The sequence below is a fragment of the Vicugna pacos genome, chromosome 23 (assembly GCF_048564905.1).
Source record: "Vicugna pacos chromosome 23, VicPac4, whole genome shotgun sequence".
NCBI lineage: Eukaryota > Metazoa > Chordata > Mammalia > Artiodactyla > Camelidae > Vicugna > Vicugna pacos.
Genome location: NC_133009.1, coordinates 16,155,288 through 16,181,346, shown reverse-complemented (window position 1 = coordinate 16,181,346; position 26,059 = coordinate 16,155,288). Strand labels below are relative to the sequence as shown.

The 26,059-nt window shown below is 36.6% G+C and overlaps 1 protein-coding gene across 1 annotated transcript in view; it reads left to right on the top strand.

Moving 5' to 3' along the window:
* Positions 1-26,059, top strand: part of HMCN1 (hemicentin 1) — a 400,921-nt gene that overhangs the window by 223,763 nt on the left and 151,099 nt on the right. The window contains exons 29-36 of the mRNA XM_006198786.4: positions 1,359-1,485; positions 3,804-3,958; positions 11,928-12,206; positions 12,714-12,995; positions 13,719-13,827; positions 14,867-15,036; positions 16,242-16,396; positions 20,085-20,208. Coding sequence (XP_006198848.1) covers positions 1,359-1,485; positions 3,804-3,958; positions 11,928-12,206; positions 12,714-12,995; positions 13,719-13,827; positions 14,867-15,036; positions 16,242-16,396; positions 20,085-20,208 — 1,401 coding nt within the window. The remainder of the gene's footprint in view (positions 1-1,358; positions 1,486-3,803; positions 3,959-11,927; positions 12,207-12,713; positions 12,996-13,718; positions 13,828-14,866; positions 15,037-16,241; positions 16,397-20,084; positions 20,209-26,059) is intronic.

Here is a 26,059-nt window from a genome sequence, read left to right as displayed (position 1 = left end):
GTATTTAGGATCACACTGACTATGTTAAAGAGTAAAGAGATGAAAAATAAATTGATAAGAGAAATATCATTCATTTTATTCTATTATTATTTTTGTCTTCAATATTTAACTAGAACCATATGATATAGAAAATTTATGGGTATTATTATTTTTCATACAGCAACATCTATAGGTATTTGGAATTATCTTGTGCATGAAATAGTAAATTACTGCTCTTGTCAGTTTCTCTAGCAAGGTGGACAGGAAACTCTGGAAAGTAACTATTCTGGATGATACGGAGTAAAATTCATTCATGCTACTGACATCTGAAGCTGCTAGGTTTGCACTTGAACCTAGGAAGATAGCAAATTCACTTTCCCCTGCATTCATTAACTCCTATGACTAAATTATCTCAGCCCTGATTCTAATTAGGGGGAGAGACAATGCAGAGAACATGTAACAGCTGTAATAAACTGAGATTTAAAACATTTTAGATGTCTTACTCATAATCATAAATCAAAAATTTTATAAGTTTAGTTTGTGAAGTTATATTTGCTGATTGAAGTTGACTTTGTGATAAAATGATTCCTTCCTTTTCAATATTTTGCTCATCAAAATGGGCATGTGATTTGTAAGTCTGAAGTAAAAGTGAGATCTGGGAAGGATGCTGCATTAGAATCACCATTCATAAACTGCTACAACATAAAAATAACCCTTCTCATAAGTCTAAAAGCCTGAAGCACTTTGCATTTCCTCGATGGAAACCCTTCAGGGGGCTGGTGGTTGCTCTGAAGATGAAGATCAAACACCTTAACATGATGTGAGGGGAGAGGATTTGAAGGTCAAGGAAGTTTATGAGAGCTCCTTAATATGCATGATAATTCCGAGAATGCAAACTAGAAGAGTCTTTTCACATGGTATCTCATATATAATGTAAGCCTAGGGGCTCTTTAAGAGAAACAAGGGTAATAATATATTTCAAACAACACTATAGTGTAATCTGTAGAATTTGAACATTCTAAGATTGACATTGATTATGTCATGTAGAATGTATAGCAGTAGTAAATTTCATTATATGAGCTTCACTGCTCATTTATAGTCTAAACTCCTTTTGTACCTTGACTTAATACTCCTCGAAATGAGTTCTTTACTCTCGTAATTCTTCCAGGTAATTGTCCTGCTATCAAATCTTTCATGAATGTGTTCCTATATTTGAACTTGATATTTGGGTCCACAGATGTGCTGTGAAAAGGAATTATTGTATGATAGTTTATTTTTAACATTAAGAGCTTGTTGAAATACTATAGAAATCATTATCTCTGTCTCCCCACTTTATTGGCTAAGTCATAGATTTTCATGATAAAATGTCTTTGTTCAAGTTCCACCCACCATAATAGGTGCCAGTTCCCCAAGTGAAGTCTCAGTTGTCCTCAACCATGATACCACCCTTGAATGCCAGGTCAAAGGCACTCCCTTTCCTGTTATCGACTGGTTCAGAGATGGCAAGTAAGTACCTTTTCTGTGTTTGTTGCAAGAATCCAATTGTTTGGAAATAGATGTGGATTTTCTCCCTCTTAATTATCTTACCACATAGAATATATTAAATGAACATGAAGGAAAAGCAGTATTTTTCCAAAAATGGCCTCACATTTATGAATTTAGGAATTACAAGACATGCCAGGAACTTATTTTAGAGACATAGAGGAACTCATATTTGTTACATACTAAATATTCTGCCCAAAGGCTAAGAATGAAAATACAGAGATAATTTTGTCTTTACATGGAACTGTTTGAATTGTTAAAAAAGAGAATTTGCTTATGACAGCAAGATGAATACTTAAGCAATTAGATGTTTCCCAGACTTCAAGTTCAAGGGCTGCTGAAGTTTGCCCGCATTGACACAGCTGCGATGATTCATGTTGCTCCCGAGGTCTTACCACAGTATGGTCACAGTTTGTGTATTATAATTTCTAAGAGCAGGTGTCTAAGGCCTAAGTAGCAAAGAGTAAAGTTTTGCAGTGTATAAAATAAAGAATTGTATAAAAACTTTCTATACAGCAGTAAGAAAGACAAACAACATACATAATGTGTGGTGGATATGAACAGGCAATTTAAAAGTTACCAAGTTAAGCAGAAGTGTGTTAAAAGATGCTCTCCTTCAATAAGTTGGAGAAGGTAAGCAAAGATAATGTGATTTTATTTTTCACAGATCAGTTTGGCAAAAAAAAAAAAGCAGAAGTTTGAAAAATGTCAAGCATTGGCTTAGAGTGTGGGAAATTAGGATACAGAGCTCTGATGGCATAACAGAAATTAGTACTCTGCAAGACAGTGTGCTGATATCTGTTAAAATCTAAATGTTCATATGCTATAATGTAGCAATTACACTTCTGGCGTCTAGGACAGGGAAGCCAGTCCTCTGGTCCACGGGAAGGCTTGTGCGGTAGTACACCCTGAAACACTGTGATGGCAGAAAAGTGAAAACTGCTTAAAGCTTGACATTGGGAGAATGGTAGGTGACAGATGGCATTGTCATATGCCAAACGCTAAGCAGCAACTAACTAAAAAGAGTAAGATCACACCGTATGTACCAAAACTATCTCTACAGCTATTGTCAAATGAAAAGCAAAGTAGAACAATGCCGTAGTACCACTTACGTATAACAACTGTAGGTTTCTTTGGGAATACATTTATGGGTGAAAATGTTCAGAAAAACATGTGGAAGAACACAAGCCAGACTGATAATGATAACACGTCTAGAGAAAATGCTTAAATTAGGGGTAATAAACCAAGGAGACCTTTTCTTATTGTACTTTTTTGTTTGTTTAAACTTTGTTACTTGCATAATTAACCATCAATGAAAGTTTTAAAGTGACTTAAATTTGAGCAGCATTATCAAGTATTTCACTTCTTTAAACAGTTCAAATACATGAAAGTACGGTATATCATTCTCTTAGCTTTAGAGAAAAAGTGTCATACCAAGGAATAGTAAAGTAATTTTCTACCACAGGAAATTAAACAGGTTTCCATTTAATCTTGTAGTCCGTTTCATGGCTTATTAATATAACAATGCATCATCTAATTATTTGTCATGTGGCTAAGTCACTGCAGCTTTTTAAAAACTAGCTGTGGGTCTTCCTGAAAGATAATGGATTTTAAAGGCATGACTCCTAGGATATCGTAGATGTGAATGACTGTTATGTTTTATGTATTAAATAAAGCTGCTGCCAAACATAAAGTATTTTATAGTTGTTAGTAAATGACTCTGTGTTGTAGAAAAAGACTTCCTTGACAAATATATATGAGCTGCTTTCAGCATAAATATCTTCCAGTTTTTATGATTATAAAAGCATTCCTATTTATTAGAATATCTGCTTTTTAGAAAAGTTGGCATGATCATTGTCTTTAGTAAGTAATAACCATTCATTCTATTATGAATGCTTCTCCAGGTGTTATAACATTGGTCTAAAAATAATATTGCTTGGCTTGAAGCTCCTGTACTCTTAGTTTTTCTCTTCTGAATAATGGTAGAAATTCTGGCTTATGTGAACCAAAAAAGGCGGGGGGAATGAATGAATGAATGAATGAATGAAATTAAGTTTTCTGTGAATATTATTCAGTGATTTAAGTTTAACATCAAGAAACGTTTCATCTCAAAGGAATACTTAATCATATTTTGGGTTTTTTTAGATTCATACTAAAAATTTCAACTTTGATTCATAGTTTTAACTTCGGATGTCTTAATGATTTCTGTTGTGATTAATAAGAGAGAAAACATTTAGAAAAATAAAAATAGACCCATGGAATAAAACTTTATTTTTTTCTAGGCCTTTATTTTTGGGAGACCCTAATATTGAACTTCTAGACAGAGGACAAGTTTTACGTTTAAAGAATGCACGAAGAAGTGACAAGGGGCGCTACCAGTGTATCGTGTCTAATGCTGCTGGCAAACAAGCCAAGGACATAAAACTGACCATCTATGGTAAGGGTGATTTTCTTTTGCTTTTTATTATCAGTTCTCATTACAAATTGAAAAGCAAGGTGTACTCTAATGTCAACTGCTGTTTTACTCAAGACTAAATAATTTGGAATGCTACTTACTTTCGAAAAAAGAGCCTATCCTCATGTGTTTTAGTCTAGAACATTGCATCCAATTTTAATGCATTTTATCATTAAGAATGGATTTCTTCAAGGGGTCTAGTGATTTTTGTATGACCTAACTTAAGAGGTCAAGTATTCCCTAATTTGTTAATATATACATAAATCAAATGTCTATATCCCGAAAGGGTTTAAAAAAAAAAACTCTAAAAAAGAGTAAAGGTTCGTGAAACAGAAGGAAGCTGATGGGGTGCTAACAACTCACTCTGTTTTCTTTACACGTTGGCCTTCATTCAGACCACGTAGGAATACTTGAATTGTTTTAGGTTTTAGGTTGTGCTGCTGTTTTCTCTGTTAAGTCCCCATCAGAGATATGTGGCCCTTAAGTTTACTAAAATTCTCAATATCCCCGGAGGAAAGTGACTGCCAAAGTCATTTTATTTATTTATGGGCGGAGCCATGGGAAGGGACATGAGCATTACTTTACAGGCTTGAAGTAAAAAGGAACAGAACTCATTAGGCCAGTCGTGCTTACTGTGGCTCTACCTGGTGCACTGTCTTCTATCTTTCTATAGCATATGACACTCAAGGGAAGTTTAGATACTTCAGGAATGTCACTTCCTTCACAGATACACAATACCGTATATAAAATAGATAAACAAGGACCTACTGTATAGCACAGGGAGCTATATTCCATATCTTGTAATAATTGATAATGGAAAAGAATCCGAATGAGAATAGATACATATATAATTATAACTGAATCACTTTGCTATATACCTGAAACGTTGTAAGTCAATGCTACTTCAATTAAAAAAAAAAAAAAAGAATGTCACTTTCAGGATCTTCCCAATCCAAAGCAGTCACATAATCACTCTCTGTTATGTTGTCCTAATTTCCCCCATAGCACAGATCCCTGTCTGATAGTTTATTGCTTGATTTTGGGTTTACTTACGTATTCACTATTTCTCTCCAAGGAAGCTAAACTTCATAAAAGCGGGGCCTTGTTTAGCACGTTCCCTACTTTAATGTCTGATACACAGTAGCTCTTAAGAAATTGCTAAGTGAATGAACTTCCTAGTGATAAACTGTCCAATATGGTAGCCACCAGCCACATGTGGCTGTTGAGCATTGGAAACGTGGCTAGTCTGATTTGAGACAAGCTATACACACCAGATAGCAAAGACTTAATATGGAAATATAATGTAAGATATCTAAGTAATAATTTTAAATGGAATACGTCTGAAATGATGATATTTTAGATGTATTGGATTAAGTAAAATGTATAATTTTCGTACTTTTTAATGTGACTACTAGAAAATTTTAAATTATGTCTGTAGTCTGCATTATATTTCTATTGAACAGTGTTGGTCTGATCATCAGTAAGAACTTGGGCTTCTGAGATAAGCAGACTTTAGTTCAGACCTAACTTCTGCCACTTACTAGCTTTGCAACTTTGGATAAATTGCCTAATACTTCTGAGCTTCAGTTTCTTCATCTGTAAAGTGGGGATAATATCACCTACTTAATACTATTATTGTGAGGATCAAATGCTAGATACTTACATGTATTACCTGGCTTATTATAAGAGTTCAATAAATATTATTCATTTATCATTATCTATTTAGCAGTTATATTGTCTTATAACCTGAAATAGAGAATATAGCTTGATTCTGTATAACTTCACTGAATTGTCAATCTCCCTTTTTTTAATGTTAGTTGTCTTTATATAAATTTGAAACAGCTTTCTTAAATTAAAGAAATTTTATTTAATGCAGGCTTTTAAATCATTTCTATTTATAAAAAGAAGCCTGTGGAAGCAATCAAGTCATGAACAGACATGTCCTCCAAAAAACAGTAATGTAACTGGAAGATTAGGTGCACAGGCATCCAAGTTAAACAGAAGTGTTTTTGCTACCCCTGGCCTCCTACCAGAAACAGCCTTTTAAACAATAGGTGCAATATATCCCCAAAGCTGTTGAGTAGTCTTCTCTACATTGTTGTATTGTTGCCAGAGTCTGCAATGAATGCGTTTTGGTAATTCAGTAAGACTCCCATTTCCATAGGACTTGGGTTCTTTCATTTCAGACCCTCTTGTTCACTCTGTATGATGCCCTCAGGCACCCAGAAGAGAGGGCTCTATAAATGGTTAAACTTTTGAGATTGTCTCAGATGAATGGCATTGTAACATTGTGAAGTTCTAAGTATTATAATTCAGGAAATAATACCATTTCCTCGGTAGCAAGCTCATCTGCACCTCTGAGTGGGTAATCTTAAGCTTGTTTTATTTCACTTGTGAAAATGCTTTTATTTCTAAGAATAAATGAAACAGATACCATACTTAGGCTAACTCGAGGAGTATTTATATAGATTTCAGATTGAGACTGTGGTTCACACTGTAGTTGATTCATCCATTTTCCTTACATACTAACATGAAGGTGAAACGCCTGGGTCAGTGCACCTGAAAGGCAGAAATGCACATTGGACCTGAATAAAGAAAGAAATGGAGACAAAATATGAGTGAAAAATAAAAGAGATGGAGGGGGAAAAAGAGGGGTACAAATGAATGGAAAGAAAAAGGTAACACAAGAGCTTTTAAAAGCCTATGGGGAGATTGTGGAAATTCACACCTAGCAGTTCTGAGGCAAAGATTTTTAACCTGAGGTCCATAGATAAGTTTCAGAGGTCTGAGAGCTTCCCCAAATGGTGTAAAAGTCTTTGAGTGTATACACATGGTACATTTTAATAAGCAATGGGTTCATAACATTTATCTATAAGAACCTTCCTCAAATGGAAGTACGAATCTCAGAAAAGTGTATATAATTAACTTGAAACAAGCAGCAATATTTATCTGGCAAATTTAAACAGTAGATGGTATGTTGTTCTGCTTTCAATTGGAAATGCTCTTTGAATAATTTTTCTCAGTTTCATAAATATGAACTTTTTAAATAGACCTTTTCAGTACAAATGATATTCCTTTGTAAAACATTTGAGAGTAAAGGGTTGTTTAAAACCTATGTTCTTTATTAATGTATTACCCAAACAGTTAGGCTAGCCAGCTTATTTAGACAATTTGAGCCAAAAGTTTGATAACACATTTCCAGATTAACATATGACATAGATAGTCTCAAATCAAAATCAAAATTTTAAGTGTGAATAAAATGCTCTTAAGATTTCAAGGTGGTGGCTTGAATTTACATTAATTATAGCAGAACTTGACAAAGTTCTTTTTATAAAGGACAAGATATGAATATTTAAGGCTTTGCAGACTGCAAGACAAGATCAGGAGTACAACAAAATAGAAATAAATATCTACCAATTGTTTGATGAAATTCTTTTTTTCTGGTAATTTTAAAAATTGTAAGAGAAAATATTTGCAAACAATGCAACTGATGGCTTAATTTTCCAGAATATACAAACAGCTCATGCAAATTAATAAGAAAAAATTTTGTTAAAGTTTTATAATACAAGTCTACTAATGAGAATGGAATTCTTTGGGGGGAATAACATTTTACTTAATTGGAGTTGAAAATTAATGATTCCTGTCACCAAAATCAAATACAAAAATTTGTCTATTAAATGCTGATTTGTAATGAGATTTTATGTATTTCATCTTTGAAAAAGTCTTTTCACAAGAATAGGTACTGTCAAATGCTGGTGTCAGTTTACAAATATATGATTATAATTGGCCATACTCATTACTTAAAAGGCATTTATAGAATTCTATTATATTCTCTTGATTTTGGCTTTCAGCATGCTATTATACTGCAAATTAACCTATTCCAGTTGAAGATTAGATGGAAGGTCTTCATTTTCAGAGATAAATGGACTTTCAATGTGGACATTTCCTTTGCATTTTCATCAAGGTCTGACAACACATTGCTGAAACTGAAATTTAAGTTCAGAAAATATATTAATTGCAAATTTGTAGTGTAATCAAGATCTCAGTTTTGTTTGACAGCATGGGAAATGTGTGGAGCAGCTTAACATTATTTGTGATTCAAACAACAGAATGACTGCCACGGTATAAATTTTGCATTCAAGTGCTATTGTATCTGGTAATTTTAGATTGAATTCATTAAGAAACATTGTCAAGTTTATAGCAAAATCAAATTCCAGAATCATTCACTATTCAATAATAGTCTTTATGGACAGTTTCTCTCTTTTAGAAAAAATTCAGTCTCAGTTCCTAAGTTCAAAAAATTAAAATAAAACTTTACCACCATGAAGTGGACTGCTATGTGGTAGGATGAGAGCTTCTAATTCTGACAAAAATTCATGGAACTGATGATAATTAAGTCCATAAGAGCAAATAAAATGCATCATGGACCGTGCTGGCTCAATAACACATGAGTATTTTACACAAGTGCTTGATGATGAATCATACAAGGAATAAAGATAGACTTTTACAATTTTATGTTTTAATAAATTTTTGTAAGCTTGTCTAAACCTTTTTCTGCCCCACAAGTATTTTTATCACCATCGATTGTAACACATCTTAGCAGATTCCACTCCAGATTGTAAAGAATAGTGGGTTTTTTTTCAACTTCTTTGGAAATATTCTCTTTTGTAGTTATTCCATGCAGACTGTTCTTAGAGGCTAATTCTTCAGTTTCTTCAAACTTGGCATTGATTCCTCAAATGAAAAAAACAACTAAGCAGTATCAGTAACATCTGTCAATTTGTCAAAAGCCAAGAATTACTATTCAGGAAAGTTGCCTTTAAAAAAAAATTGACTATTGATATTGCTGTCAGTGTTCTCAACTCTTCAAGCAATTATTCTCATGGAAAGGCTGATAATCTTAAAACAAATTGGTTTCTCTAGACACAGTTCTTTGGCGAGTGCAGTCATTCCTGATTTAATTACATTGCTGTTGGTAAATGGCTTTCCTTGCTTGGCTAACAAAGGAGCCACTCAGAAACTTACTTCGATTGTAGCCTCATTTTGACTTTTTATCTTTGTGAGGAAATTCTGCTTGGTGAGACATTCTATTTTACATTATCGAACTTATCTGTTATTTTTCTTGAATGGGAAGTACAATGTTGAGTGCTTAGTCTAGTAGTGTTGGTATACATTGCATTCTTTCAGAACAGGTACAGTGTTATTAAAAAATAAAGGCAGTACTTTGCCATTTAATTTGATTGCAAAATAATCCATACTGTGATGTTACATTTTAAAGCCCACTTTTCTCTTTTCATATTTTGATGGGAGGAGTATGCATGGTAATAAAACTAAAATAAAAATAAATTTCTTCTGTATAGCACAGGGAACTATAGTCAGTATCTTCTAATAACCCTTAATGAAAAAATATGAAAATGAATGTATGTATATATATATATATGCATGCCTGGGACATTATGCTGTACACCAGAAATTGACATATTGTAACTGACTGTACTTCAATTTTAAAAAAAAGAAAAAGTAAAATAAAATATCACAGTATGGTGATATCTATGGCACTTGAAATGCTGTCAGGTAATAACTGTGTCACTGAAATTTATGGTGAGCTGAGCAACAGTGAGAAGCAATGAGAACACCACATTTGGTATTTGTTTCAGTGATGTAACTCTGCCATTGTAGAGTGAAAGTAGCCATAGGCAAGATGTAAACAAATGAGCATGAGAGTAGTCCAATAAAAAAATTATGGATGCTGAAGTTTGAATTTCATACAATTTTATGTACCATACAATGTAATTATTATTTTGATTTTTTCCAGTCATTTGAAAATGTGAAAATGATGCTTAGCTCAGCATCTCCATGCTTGGCCTGTGGGTTGTAACTGACTGCCCTGGTCTATGTAGTAAACCACCTTATAGAAATTCTCTACCATCAAATTTATTCTACCGTCAAATTCACCTCACAGTACAGGCATACTTTGAGGTTATTGCAAGTTCTGTTCCAGACCACCACGATAATGCAAATACCACAATAACATGAGTCTCACAAATTTTTTGGTTTTCCCAGTGCATGTAAAAGTCATGTTTACACTACACTGTAGTCTATTGAATGTGCTACAGCATGAGATCTTTAAAAAAATGTACATACCTTAATTTAAAAGTCCTTTATGGGTAAAAAATACTAACCATCATCTAAGCCTTCGGCAAGCCATAGTAGTCACATTCAAATTGCTGACCACAGATCTCAACAACAATGATAATAATAATGGAAACGTTTTGAAAGGTTGATAGAATTACCAAAATGTGACACGGAGACGTGAAGTGAGGAAATGTTGGAAAAGTAGCTCCAGTAGACTTGCTTAATGCAGACTGGCCACAAACCTTCAGTTTCTGAAAAACACAGTACTTGTGAAGTGCAATAAAGCAAAGCAAAATAAAGCGAGGTCTGCTTGTACGGTAGATCTTGCCTTCATTTATGTGTGAGGAAAAAAATATGTATATGAATGTTTGTCACTGTGAACTAGTTCTAAGAACAGTTATCAGAAATTACTGGGGAATTCCACTCAGCACCCAGATACTGTTTCCTACTATCCTTTCCTACTGAAAGCACCCAGGGCTTCTTAGAGGAATAGTCAATTCTGGGCTGGGGCTGGGAATATGTCACATGAGCCTGGAGCATGTAGTAGGGCCAGAAAGTAAGAAAGGACAAAAATAATACGATGACATGAGTATGTCAAAGGGACCTAGGGCCAATTGGAGTAACTCCCAATGGCCAAAACTGGACTAATTTGAACAATAAAATAAATAATGTAATATTGGATTACAACCCAAAGTATAAAATGTTTCCATGAGTCCATATTGATATAAATAAATAAATTAGGGAAGAAAGACAAATCTCCCCTACAGAAGAATTCCAATAAACTATGTAAGTATTCCCCTCTCAAAACATAGCCTCCCACGCCATAAGTATGGACTAGAAGGAATGATTCTTTTCAAAAGAAAGGGCAAAAGAGTAAATTTACAGCAGAGAAACCTAGCAAAACCTGCCTCAGCCAGGTTATCCAGGTTAACATCATTGGGGATGAGTTGTGATGATTGTGTGTTCCTTTGACAGAATTGATGAGAATGGCACTTCGCCTCTGTGATGCTTCTTCCAAAACCCACAACCCTGGTCCAACCATAAGGAAAATATTCTATTCTAAGACAAAAGTGTGTTAAAAAATGGAGGCACTCAAGTTCAGGCGCATGCCATGTGATTTAAATTACTGCGGCGATAGCACAATCCTGGAATCGTCATGTCCAGAATATGCAGCAGGGCCTGAGCCAGCCAACTTGTTTCCCCAGCAGCACAGTCCTCATGTGGTGTGAGAGGCCAGGCACGTGGCTGCCGAATTGTGGTAGAGACACATGTAGCCAATTAGATGAGGAAAGTTGAGTGAATGAACTCTCGGTGGTTCCAAAAAAAAAAAAAAACGAAAAAAAACAACGAAACAAAGTTAGACTCCACAGCTATTCCCAGTAGCTGGTTCTGAAAGCACTTGGGCCCTTTGAGTTTCCTGGGGAGGGGGCATGCGGTTGTACCTCACCTGACCTTCTTGCTCCCTTGGCCTGATTTTAAACTGACTGTGTTTACTCTGTGTGGGATTTATTTTGTGCTTTATTTGTGAAACATAACTTTCCTAGTTTACTGTAATATGATCCGCTGGACTGAAATGAACCCCTGAATCTAAAACTGACTTTCTGCTTTTACTGAAATCTGAAACCCAGAAGGAGAGGGTGATAAAGATTGTTTTGACAAGAAAGGCAACTTACGATCAGTAGATAAATCACAGACTTCCTGATTGTCTTTAATTCATATTTACTTTAATGCATTATTTCAACATCTATAGCATTTTAGATTTTGATGCAGACGCTAAAGCTTAGAAGACTTGTTTCTGTTCTGAAATCTTTTGTAGTTCCACCTAGTATTAAAGGAGGGAATGTCACCACGGAAGTATCAGCACTGATCAACAGCATAATTAAACTGGAATGTGAGACACGGGGACTTCCAGTGCCTACTGTTACTTGGTATAAGGACGGCCAGCCAGTCATATCCAGCTCTCAAGCACTTTATGTTGATAAAGGACAATTTCTTCATATCCCTCGAGCACAGGTCTCTGATTCAGCGACATACAAGTGTCAAGTAACCAATATTGCTGGAACTGCTGAAAAATCATTCCACGTGGATGTCTATGGTACGGGAAAAAAATACATGTTTAATTATGTGCTTTTCTGCCTTTGCTTTGTACTGTGCCAACTTTCATTTGATTCACTAATCAATCCCTGGTGGGTTGGGTTGCCTTCAATATGCATGGATAGAAATTAGAAGAATTTGTCCCCTGATTTGGAAAAATATTTTTAGAAGCTAAGGTGAGCAAGAAGTGGTCCATTCATTTAGTCAGCCATTTGCCCATGGCACTTGGGCATCTGGACCATTTGGTTTTCACGGAGAAGGTAAAGTAGTTGTTAGGACTAAGATCATTCTCTACAGCTTGTCCTTTATAAGCCAGACACAGTATAGAGTATCCCACAGCATTTAGAATAGTTGCAGAGCAGCTGAACCAGGAAATTCTTTCCTCAATAGCTCAGAGGGAGATGAACATGGAGGCAGTTTCGAGAGTCAAACTACATGAGAAAAAAAAAACCCTATATTTCATGAGGATTTCATGTAACTCCCTGAAATACTCCTTTTTTCTGCTTAGTTCCTCCGACGATTGAAGGTGACTTGGCCGTGCCTCTGAATAAGCAAGTGGTTGTTGCTCGTTCACTGACCCTGGATTGTGTAGCTGCCGGCAACCCCCCTCCAGTTCTCACCTGGTTGAAAGATGGTGTACCCGTGAAAGCCAGTGACAACATCCGCATAGAAGCTGGTGGGAAGAAACTAGAAATCACAAGTGCCCTGGAAGTCGACAGGGGACAGTATATATGTGTGGCTACCAGTGTGGCAGGAGAAAAGGAAATCAAATACGATGTCGATGTCTTAGGTAAATGTGGATGCTACCACCTGTATTCTCATATTCATAGCAAGACCTGTCTAGTTGAGTTGATGCTTTTGTGTTCATGGAATTACAAAACAATCTTAGAAAAGATTTAGTTACCTGTTTAACTCTGGTCTACACATTACTCTGTGGTGATTTTATTACCAGAGTCCCCTCATCTAAAAACCCTCATAAATCTTCAGCTTACTCTGATAGGTATACCTTATACGTATATAGATGCTTTTTTACATCTCTGATGATATCTGATTGCAGTGAATGACAACGTGGTCTCTTGTCATGAGCACTCTGCTAAACGACAGGAAGCTTAGCCTGTGGGCCTTGGAAAGTCATCTTGCAGCCTTGAGTCTCTGTTTCTTTATAAACTGAAGGATTTGAATGCTGGCCCAATTTTTGAGGTTCCTTTCTCTTATTCTTATGAAAGTAAACAACGGAAAATATGAATCCACTTTATATTCATATGGCATCAGCAGCACCATAGTACTAGATGAACTGAGAAAAATGCACAGTGGGTGGAAAGTATATTTATTGATCCTGGCAAATGTATATTATATAAAATGTACTGAATAATACATTTCAGTTCCCCTTCATGTACTAAATGACTATGATGCTTGTCAACCTCCTGAAGTGCAGCTTAGTATTACTTAAAGTGATGCTCTTTTTATCTCTTGTGTGCATTTCTTTGTATATTACATCCCTGCTGTTTTCTAGTGCCACCAGCCATAGACGGAGGAGATGAAACGTCTTACTTCATTGTGATGGTTAATAACTTACTGGAGCTGGATTGTCAGGTGACAGGCTCCCCTCCACCAACTATCATGTAAGGGTTTTGGTATGTCTTCTAAATACCTCCAACTTCTTTATTTGAGTGTTTTAGAGCTGTCTTGAAAGAGGTTCTGTGTCATTAAAAAACAATTGTATAAAATTATACTAATTGATTCCCTCTTTTAAAAAGCTTACTCTGTATACAGGGCAACTTTTGCTTGATACTCGCAGGGTCCATAAATCTGCTCAATTAGAAGAATTCATTATATGCTCTTAGGAATTGCATTTTCATTTCATAGACTGTGAGACAGTAGCTATCAGATCTTCTTGAGGCACTGAAATGTTTAATGAACAACTAAATATAAAACAGTGTACCAGACATATTAGGAAAATAGAGGAAATTAGCATACATATATAATTACCAATTCTTTTTTCTCATTCCTCCATCCACAAAGCATTTCTTTAATACTTACCTTTCATTTCCATCGTGCTATGGGATGCGCAAAAGAACAGATACTCAGCTAACTGTTGGAATAAAACATGTTCACACATAATTATAAAACTAAATGGAGAATGGTAACTCATAAGAGATTAAAAAGTATAATGCTATATGATTTCAGGGTTTTATTTGACAGCGTTTGAGGATTGTACGTGTTTTGCTGGCTAATATTATTTAAACATTTTAAGTGAGTAATAATGTAGGGGCCTCTTTGTGTAACCCATCTTTAATAAAAGAATGAAGAACTCTACATATAGTTATTGGGTTCCAACAATATGCCAGCTTCTTGGTTAGGCCAGGTTTCCTTTTTCTTTTTCCCATTTATAGTTTATCAAATGAACCAATGGGAAATTAGGCTGGTACACAATTGAGAATCTACGTATGTAAAAATGTATTCCATACACATACACATACATATATCTAAATATGTAAATCTGACATATAAATAAATCCAGTTCCTCCAAGATAGACTGATTGATTGATTAAGGATCATAGTTACTTAAAATATAATTAGGAACATAGTCATTTAAAACATAATTAGGAACATAGTCATTTAAAACATATCTCCAGGCTTCTTTTTGCCTTATTTCTATAGGTGGCTGAAGGATGGCCAGCTGATCGATGAAAGGGATGGATTCAAGATTTTACTAAATGGACGCAAACTGGTTATTGCCCAGGCTCAAGTGTCAGACACAGGCCTTTATCGGTGCGTGGCGACAAACCCTGCTGGAGACCACAAGAAGGAATTTGAAGTGACAGTTCATGGTATGCTGAAGGAGGGACAGGAGCATTATGCTGAAGATTAAGTTATGCATCATTTCAATATCTAGTTCAGATCATAGCTCAGTAATCTGGATAAATCTTGTGTTGTGGAAAGCAGTACAAATCTGGATGCAAATATCTGAGTGTGAATTTGGATGCAAATTTGAGCTCAGTATTAGAAAATTTTAAGACACTTTACTGATACAAAAGACTTAACCAGGAGGTACCATGTGAATGAATCGAGACAGAATTTAAATGGCAGGAAGTATATTCTGCATAGAATGCCATGGTCTGAGGAATGAGACCAAAGACGATAGAAGAGACAGGCAGCAGTTCCCAAGTGAAGGGGTGTGTCAGCTTTCAAAGATCCAGCCAAAACAGGAGGGAGTGTGAATAAAGTCATTTCCAGAAATGGAGGCTGAGGGTGTTAGGCCAGATCCAGGATGCATAAGTGCATTCACAGAACTGGCAGGAGAGGGTTAGAACTATAAATCGAATGACAGAGCAACCCTCTGCCAGAGTATTATGTGTTGCATTTGCCAGCAGACCTTAGGAAGGGAGGGACTGGAATGAGAAAATGAAGAGCGTTTGGAAGCCACAAACAAAGGTTTCTATGAACATCAACTTCATTTTTCCCAGGCGGACTGGGTTTTTTTTCCTACTTTTTCAGTCCCGTGATGGAATACGGCTAACCCTGTTTCTCAGTCTCAGTTCCATTTCCTAAGGGAGGGAACCTGGCAGACCCAGCGTAAATCAAGTTACCATCCTAGATTTAATCAGCCTTGCTGGAGGCAGCGTCATGTGGTATAAATATGGATACTGGAAACCCACCCTGATTTAATGAGGTAGTTCTAGAGAAAGGGAGGGTCATAATAGATTGGGAAAACACACCAAAAGGTTGTAAGCTGAACATGCATGTGAATTACAGTTGCTGTAAATACATTTCACTTATTCTTTGGTGAATTAGAGATCTATAGTTAAGAAATAAGTAATCTCTAAAATTGCTGAAAATTGTAAGTGAAATGCGTGGGATGAAATTACTTTGTTTGTTAAAATAGCCATTTGCCCTTTTCTAAGGTCTAAAGTTTCAGGTTCTTGGAAATAGACTTTCAAGTGATCCACTGATGATGGTTTTTGTTCCCTCCCTCACTTCCTTTTTTCCTGCTCTCCTCCTTTCCTTCCTCCTTTTCTCTTTTTCTTAAATCTAGTTCCTCCAACCATCAAATCCTCGGGCCCTTATGAGAGAGCCGTAGTGAAGCACAAGCCCGTGGCCTTGCAGTGCGTAGCCAGCGGCATCCCGCACCCATCCATTACCTGGTTGAAAGATGGCCAGCCTGTCAGCACTGCTCAAGGAAACCTCAAAGTACGTATGACTGTTACTTTGCCCAAGATGAGAAAGCTGTGTATGGAGGTATCACATTCTCCTTTCTTAATTCTGGATTTTCCTGCTGGACAGATTTTGCATAAAACTTACTAAAATAGTGTGTGTTTTCCTTAGGGTTTTTTTTTTTTTAGAATTTAACTGAATATTTTGATTTGAAGAATTGAATTAAAGACTAATAACTTGATCTTAACATAGTAGTTGGTATTTTTGTTATTTCAATTCATGCCTATTTTGACTGTTAAAAACCTGGTGTCTCATGGATGAAAGGTGCATCAGTACTAAGTCAGAGCACCCCCAGTATGTTCACCATTGACTGGGATTAAGGTAAAGTTATGTCTATGTGAACCGAAGTGAAATTGTTTTGAAAAATATAGTTTCACTTGTTTATAAATTTCGAAACAGCAGGAACTCCGTCTCTATGAATAAGTTCACTTCAGTATCCTGCATACTGAGTACTGTCCCTGGCATATACCTATATCTCAGTACATATTTGTTGAGTTAATAGATCACAAACCTCAGTAATCTAAATGATATATTTAAAATAATTAAAAGATTTTGCCACAAAGATCAAGTTAATTGACTAATGTGGGCTTGAACTTTGCTCGAGGTAAGTTTCAGTAACAAGGGATGTGCCAAGCTCTTTTCCCAGCGGAAGTGATGGGTATCAGTTCATTTATTATTCCTATTCCAAATCCAGTGGAACCAGTCTCATACATGTGTGCTCACAAAAGATACAGTACCCAGCCTTCCAACGTAGTGCAGGTAAACAACTGTTTACCTGAAAGACAGACATTTATCATGGATTTATATAAAAGTATAATTGCAAACTGTGATGAGTAAGTTTAAGAGAAAGTATAGAGAGATTTAAGAACAGAAAATGAGGGAAGCCTTTGAACATGGATCGGTTTGCAACCCTAGAGCTTCCCGGGTGTAATCCGAAAGCGGCCCCCATTCACAGAGGGCAGAGGGAGAGCTAAGAAAGAGACACAACACTCCACATGGGTAAGGGGCAGGTTTAAAAGCAAGGGAACTTACTTACAAGGCTTGTCTTGGGGGGGTGGGGCTGTAAGGTGAGTAGCTCTCCACACCTGCCCGTGAAATTTTAAAAATTTATGTGAACTGTCAGTCACATCCCCTACCAGGATGGTCTCAACACTGCTATTCAAGGCTGCGTGCGTTCTGGGGCAGCTTCTGGCACAGAGAAGGCAGGTGGAGTGCATGTTCCAAGGACGGGAGAGGGTGAGGAGCCTCTAAATGCCGGGGACCAGCTCACAGGTCATTGGGGCAATGACCTCTTCCAACAGTTTGAGGGTAATTTATGGAGAGAACCTTTAAGCAGAGACCTGAAGAACATATCGGAATTAAATGGGCAAATTAATAGGAGAGAGCGGAGTAGAATCTCTCAGAGAAGATGTGGAAGGGCAAACAACTTAAAGTAAAGGGGAGCATGGCACCTCTTGAGAACTGGAATGCAAACCAGTGGATTAGGGAACCGAAAACAAGGGCGAGTTGGTAACAGAGGAAACCAGAGAGCACGTAGAAGACATTTAAGTTGTGCTCATGATTTTATTTTCACTTTAAAGCCCATGGGAGCTTTTTGAACAGCTTTAAGAGAAGAGTGTCTTGATCAGGCTTGAGTTTTTCAGTAGTTATCTAGGCCTGTTTTGGAGCGTGAATTGAAGGAGTCGAGAGTAATTATGTGGAACTCAATGGAATTTATTTGCATTTGTCTAGGAGAGAAGAGATGGAAATCTGGACTCCCATGCTGGTCATGGAGATGAGGATACATGGATATATTTGAGAGTTATTTTGATTAAATCGTTAGGGCCTGGTTATAGATTGTGAAAGGTGAGGGAGTGAAGAGCATCAGGGAAAGCTCATAGGAGTCCATCCCACACAGATACGTAGATAGTGGTACCATCCAGTGAGAAAGGAGACTTCGGAGGAAGACAAGTTTGAGAGGGAAAAAACTGTGATTTGAATTTTAGACTTTTGGGAGTTGAGTTCACCTTAAAATAAACTAGTGGAGATGCCAGGTAGACCACTGAATAAATGATCCGGGAGCTGAAACGATAGCTCTGGCTGGGGATACTGATGCATAGATGCTATTTGAAACCATGGACATGGATGAGTTAATGCAAGAGCAGAATAAAGAGTAAGAAGAAATAGGAGAGAAAACGGATCCAGTTCAGAGTCCTAAGAAATGAGGGCATTTAAAGGCCTTGTGCAAAAGTCCAGAAGTGAATGTGAGTATATGAATGTGCTGCTTCACGTGTTGAGTACAGTATGGCTGGAGAAGTAGTTAAGTGGGAGTCTGCGTGGAGTGTATGGAGAGAAGACCGTACGGCGTCAGAATGTGGTAAGCCTGGAGGCCTATGCTGAGTTCAGGTTTCATCCTGGGCAAAGTGGGGAGCCATGAATGAGCTCTGAAGAAGGACTTGTAAAAAGATCAAATTTGCATTTTAGACAAGTTATTCTGGCAACAGTATGCAAGACAGATTAACAGTTTGGGAGGTCGGAGACACTGGAATATAATTTAAGGAGCTGTTATAATCCCACAGTGTCTGTGAGAATGGAGAGAGGGGACGTGAGAAACATAGAGTGGTCTAATTAACAGGAGATTTGATATGGACTCTGAAACCCAGATGCCTGGGGGGAATAGTTGGTGTCATTAAACAAGTTTGGAAACACGCAGTGAGAGGTGGGTTTAGAGATACAAGCAGTCATAAGCTTTGTTTTGAATATGTTAAATTTCACATGTTAACCTATTCAGCAGACAGCTGGAAGCTCAGAAGAGAAGTTGAGGCCAGGGCTGTAAACTTCAGAGTCTGCACAGGATTCTTCATTGAAGCCATGGGTTTAGATGAAAACTATTAGAAAGTTTCCTGTAACAGGACAGGAGGAGGAAGCAGATTCCGTAAAGGAATCTACTGAGAAGGTCAGAGGATGAGAACTGAGGCAATGTTGTGTCTTCACCTCCCAGAGAACAAAGTGATTCAAGGATTAGGAAGTCAGCAGTGCCAACTGCTATACGTGGTGGAAGAGAATATGAGTTCACTTCATAGGCTGCTGGATGCTGTGCCTTGAAGTTACTGGTAACTGCTGAATAATCGGTTTCAAAGAATAACGGCTAAATCACCAGTTCCAAAATGGTGGAGGCAGTGCAGTGCGTTTAAGAGGGAAACGAGGAAAACCAGTCAGAAGGGAATTTATCTGCGTTTCCGTTCCTTATATTTTATAATTTTTATTGTTTTTCTGGCCCTCATGACCATTTAATCAAAAAGATTGTTGTTTTAAAACTATTTATGAAGTGTTATGTAAATGTAGCCTTGTTTTTTTTTTCCCAAATAGTTTAAATTTTCCTCACATACCTCATAGTTTCAGTGCTAAAGTCTTTTATTCAGTGAAGTTTTATGACTACCAGCAAGCTAGCCTTAGGTTATTTTATTTTGTGTTTCCCAATGAACAGGAAAAACTTTTCAGTCAAAATAGTCTATTCTTTGTGCATGATGAAGTGATCTGGCAATAATCTATCAAGAGGTAATTAAGATGCTGGCATAAAAATGTAATTAGGTATTATGAATTTGAATGTTTGTCCACCTCAGCAAATGTCTTCAAGTCCAAGTGTAAAGTACAAAACGCTGCCGTGCTTTCTGCTCCCAATTAGATACAGTCTTCTGGGCGAGTTCTACAAATTGCCAGAGCCCTGATGGAAGATGCTGGCAGATACACGTGTGTGGCTACCAATGCGGCTGGAGAAACACAACAGCACATTCAACTGCATGTGCATGGTAATGGCATCACCACAGCTTAACAAAAGAATATTTCTATGGCTTTTTTTTTTTGACACAGTGGGCTCATTTTTGTTAAATTGTAGTATAAAAGAAATAATTATTTATTTTAGTCTATATGGAAAAATTTCTTTTTTATGTTATTATCGTCATTGCTGATATTAAGGTCTTCAATTTTTCACTTTCAAATAGGATGTGCTAGGGCTCATAAATAAACACACTACCCTGTGTTTTAAACTATTTGAATTCTGTCAACTAATAACTTTGTACAGATGACTCTTTCTGAGAAGACAGCAGTGACAGGGTTTTTCCTTAGCATTGTTTGTGATTTTCTTGCCTGCCTATGAGATGGGTTTTACAAGTAGAAGCTATCCTTGACTCAGAATCTTCTCTTATGCACTTTAATAAAAAGTCTGGGTGGCCATGGAATACCCCATGAATGTTACCACTTCCCAATAAATTTGAAAGACTATCTGAACTTGAGTTTAAGACTTCAGATCTCTGGAGACCCATCACAAAAGGCCAAGAACTGCAGGCTTGGACTTTCCTAATTCAGCCAAGGATATTTGCAGAGAGCTGGCCAAGATCCCCACGTTCATGTTACTCATTTTCTCTAATTCACGTGATTGCCTGTTAAACCTTTTATTTGTTTATTCATTCCATCCTTTCATTCATTCATATAATTACTGCACCTTTACTGAGCAATCTTACTCTAGATTCATTCATTTATTCCATCCATTCATTTATTCATATGTTCACTGCATTTACTGAGCAATCTTGCCCTAGGAGAAACCTCAGAACTTAGCTTAATTCCAGGTATACAGTAGGCAGTCAATAAATATTTAACAAATGAAAGAGTAAATAGTAAGTGAATGAAGAAATTTAATTTTAACATTGAATTCTATTCTGCTTCTTCAAATATTTTCTTTTATTAAATCACCCAATTAAAAGATTCAGATCATCAGTTCTCTAAATGTTTCCAATCAACCAGCTTATTCTTTCCCTGGTTCTTCAAATATGAGCACCTAATTTTTGGATGTCATACACACAAACCGTGCTGCTTAAGAGGACCTTTATATTGTCACTGAGTAATTAACTTAAAGACCACTATCTGGTTGTAACCATCTTGGAACTGGATCACCATGCTTGAGGGTTTGGGGACAGGCTGACCCTGCTCTTTGGTGAGTTACCTTGAATTTATCTTGTTTCTCACAAGGCATTCTGTTCTTTCTAGTGTTCTTTGGCAGCTGTCTCCAGCATATATTCAGACCTCCACTTCTGTCTAAGACTGTGCTTGGGGTGGACTTGCTTTCCTTCCCCTTTTCCTGCCCTGAGTCTCTTTCTCTCCTCCTTGTCGAGGCTGTTTATCTTCTCCCTTCCAACAATTTCAGTCCTCACCTGGTCTCCGTTGTTGGCTGAGTGGAAATAGTTAAGTGGGATGGCATGTGTCACAATCATCTCACACCCTGGAGTCATGCCGACTATGGTTTAAATTCTGTGCTAACCGTGATCTATGTAACCTTGAGCAAACCATTTAAGTTCTTGAGAATCTGACTTAGAGTGCTTTCAAGATTTCAAAGTATTAGGTGTAAAATATCTCCAACTTCTGCTCTTTCAGGAGTTATCAAAAAGAAGGGTGTTTTGTTCCCTAGACTGGTGAAAATTACTTAAATACTCTAGTGAAGAACAGAATTTATGTCACCAGAACTGGGAAGAACCAGACTTCAGTGTGTAGGGCTCCCAAACTTGTGTCCATAAAAGTCATATGTATTGCTTGTTAAAAATGCAGCTTCCTGGGCCCATTCCCAGATCTGAAACAGTATCTCTGTTGTAAGTGGTCTATGCCATTATGTGGAGGAACATTGGCCCAGACTCTGAAGGCTGGCCTAGAGACTTGTCATTGTAGTCAAGAATGACTGAAAGCCAGAGTCCATGAAAGAAATCAAGTATTCCATCAAATATGGAGCAACAACAGAAAAGAAAAAGAAGAAGCAATACCTAAGAAAAATGCAAGCCTAAAAACGTGCTGTCTGAATATGGTTACAAAAATGTTCCACCCACCTATGTGGAAAATCATCAGAGACAGGGGTAGCAGTTTGGAAGATGTCTGGGTTAGTGTAAAAAGAAAGACTGTAAGCATTTATTAAAACCTACCAGATGGAGATTATAAGGCAATCTTGATACGAATCACAAGTAGAAGTAAAATATGTTGGTGCGTTAATAGCTGAAAATATATTTCCTCTAATATGACCTGGACTTGTCTGGATAACAGTTCATCAGCCTGAAGGGAGAATAAATGATGAAGTGAACTTATGATCTAATACTGATTGTGATCAACCTGGAGGAAGTAGTCATGTGACAGGAATGTGGACAGAAAATGGGCATATCGTTTTGGCAGTCATTGATGGCATTGTCACGCTGGATGCAAGTGGCTCCAAACTTGACTCTGTCCTCTCCAATACTTAACAATTTCAGTGAGAATTGGAGGTGTTAAAAAAGATGTAGGCATTTCTAAGGGATTAGTTAATGACAGATTTCAGAGAGACCTCAGAGGTTAAAATGACAAGTTTATCTGATGCGAAGAATTATGTAAGAATATGGTGGAAGAGTGTGGCTTAAAGATACCACACATTGAAATACTTGAGGTATTAATGGCTTTCTCCAATTGCTGTAGATATTATAATTCAATTTCATAATAAAGCTGATCAATCTCAGAAGTCAGTGATAGAAGCTTACAGTAGCCATTACTCTCTTACAGTCTGAATGCTTCCACAGTGTTGTATCTAATTTCGGTGCTATATATTAAGAGGGACATTGAAAAATCTACAGGGAAGCAACTGTCATTTAATTTAGTTCATTTATTAATTTATTTAGCCAATCCTGTAGTTGCTTTTTAAATTAGGGTTTGTTTTAATCCCAGTCCTTAGTGATGGGGTAACACATTCAGCAAATGAGCATTTACTATGATTGTCATCTAAAACTGTGCAGTCCTAAAAACTCAGCTTTCCAGTTGTTTAATATTTTCCTTTTCTTAAAAAAAAAAAGATTGTGGATGCTTTCATCCTTCTCAAGCATGGAAATAAGTGTTTCCAAAAGGTGGAGTAAGGATACATGGTCTCCTGGACTGAAAGATGAAATCATGATCCTAAAAAGGGAACATTCTCATGATCCCCTGGGTCTTCCAGGGGGAGGTCTGTCTGTTACAAAAGGCAGAGGCTCTCAGTAGGTGGTCCTTTTTGATGATCAAAGTTTCATAATTCTGGAAGTTCTAATTCTCTAGACCAAACTATGAAATTATATTTAAACATCAGATATTTGCCAAGTGAGACAGATGTTTCCACAAACAAATGATTATTTGGGGTCTAATGGCTCAAGCATTTATTTCATCTGCACTTAATTATTTCCTAAGAAAAACCAACCAAGGTAAAGCACCCAGAAGTAGAATGTTGTGTTTAAAAGCATGGGCTTTGAATTTGGGCTTCTATACTCTTGAGTAATATCTGAAGGACAGTGGGCTTAGATGTTAGATTTTTTAAAAGCTCAGTTTTCTCATCTGTAAAATGGAAAGAATGAAGATCATAGCATAATCAGGGAGGTGGTTGTGTGGAATAAATGTAAGACTAGATATGAAAAATTTAGTCTGGTCTCTGATTCCTGGTCATCGTCTGTAGTGGTAGCTTAATGACTGTTTTAGCCAAACACGTTTGGCTTCTGGCCCTTCTCACTGCACCATCGTTTTACAAATATATCTAAAGTCTTGTTGTCTTTACTGTTGGCGAGGAACCATCTTAGGTCTGTATTAGTTGGCTGGTGAAAACATTAGTAGAGCACCGTTAATTTAATTGTATTATTTTAAAGTATTTGCTTGGCTAACATCTGCTAACACCCACTAAAAAAGGTTTCTCTATCATTTCTGTGTTTTGCTTAATAGCTCACTTGTGGCCTAAAGGAGACTTGAGAATATTCTGTCTTAAAGGATAACTTCAGTTCAGGGCTCTATGATACTAGTTTCTCAGTATAGATGAATTTATTACTCACTACATTATAATCTTGGTGGTTAGGGAGGATTAACCCTCCCAAATCACTTTGAGATCAGTTACATATTAACTCAGATTTAACCAGGATTTGAAAACATGAATTCCTACCTTTGAGTGGTTTAAGTAATAGGCAAAATCTAGACCCACAATATGTCCAGAAGGTATTTTGGTTTTGGCATGATGTAGACATGGAGCTTTTAGAGGAAGAAAGAAACCAACAACTTGGATGGAATTCAGTCTTCTGCTTAGAGTATGCAGACATCTTCCTGTTAACATAGTATTACCTTTACTAATGCTTCATCTAGAACAGTGTTCACCTAAATTCAGAATTGCAAGACCATTTCTTTAATGCTAGAAGGGAATAATAGAATTTATATTTGTCTTTAGTGTTTAACCTAAAAATGAACCATTTCATGAAATGACTGATCTTTCCTCATTGAGTGGCTTGGTACTCTTTGAAAATCATTTGATTGTAGATATAAGAGTTTATTTCTATAATCTGAATTCTGTTCCACTGCCTAAACATGTATCCTTATGCCAGTACCACGCTGTCTTTTTGTATTTGTTTTTTTTCCCCTCAGTTTATTGAGGTATAATTGACAAAGTTATTTATATTTAAAGTGTACAATGTAATAATTTGGTATATGTCTACTTTGAAATGAGTAGTACAATCAGGTTAGTTAACACCTCCATTACTTCACATAGTTACTATGTTTTTGTGTGTAGTGAGAACACTTAAGACCTACTGTCTTAGCAATACAGTATTAGTAGTAGTATAGTTACCACACTGCGCATTAGATGTCCAGAACTTACTCATCTTACAAAGGAAGGCTTATACCCTTTGACCAGCATCTCCCCATTGCCCCAGCGCCCAGCCCCTGGTAACCATCATTCCATTCTGTTTCTATGAGTTTAACTCTGTAAATTCTACATATAAATGAGATCATTCAGTATTTGTCTTTCTTTCTCTGGCCTATTTCACTTAGCATAATGTCTTAAAGGTTCATTCAGGTTGTTTCAAGTGGCAGGATTTCCTGCTTTTTCATGGCTGAAAAATATTCTGTTATATATGTGTGTGTGTGTATGAGAGAGCGAGTAGTATCTTCATTATCCGTTCATTTGTCTGTGGACACTTAGGTTGTTTCCATGTCTTAACTATTGTAAATAATGTTGCAATGAACATGGAAGTGCAGATACCTCTTTGAGAGGCTGATTTCATTTCCTCCAGATAGATAACCAGAAATGGGATTCCTAGATCCTATGGTAGTTCTATTTTTAATTTTTTGAGGAACCTTTATACTGTTTTCCATAGTGACTGTACTATTTACATTCCTACCGAAAGTATACAAGAGTTTGCTTTTCTCCACATTCTCACCACATTTATCTCTTGTATTTTTTTTTAAAGAATCATCCTAACAGGTATAAGGTAATATCTCATTGTGATTTTGATTTGCATTTCCCTGATGATTAGTGATGTGTTGAGCTGCTTTTCATGTACCTGCTGGCCTTTTGTATAGCCTCTTTTGAAAATTGTCTGTTCAGGTCTTTTGACCATTATCTAATCAGATTATTTGGGTTTTTGCTATTGAGTTGTCTGAGTGTGTCTTTTGGATATTAACCCCTTATCATATGTATGGTTTGCAAATGTTTTCTCCCATTTCGTAGATTGCCTTTTGTTTTCCTGATGGCTTCCTTTGCTTTGCGAAAGCTTTTTAGTTTGTAGTCCCATTTGTTTATTTTGCTTTGGGTGTCATATCGAAGAAATTAATACCAAGACCAATGTCAAGGAGCTTTTCCCCTATGTTTTCTTCTAA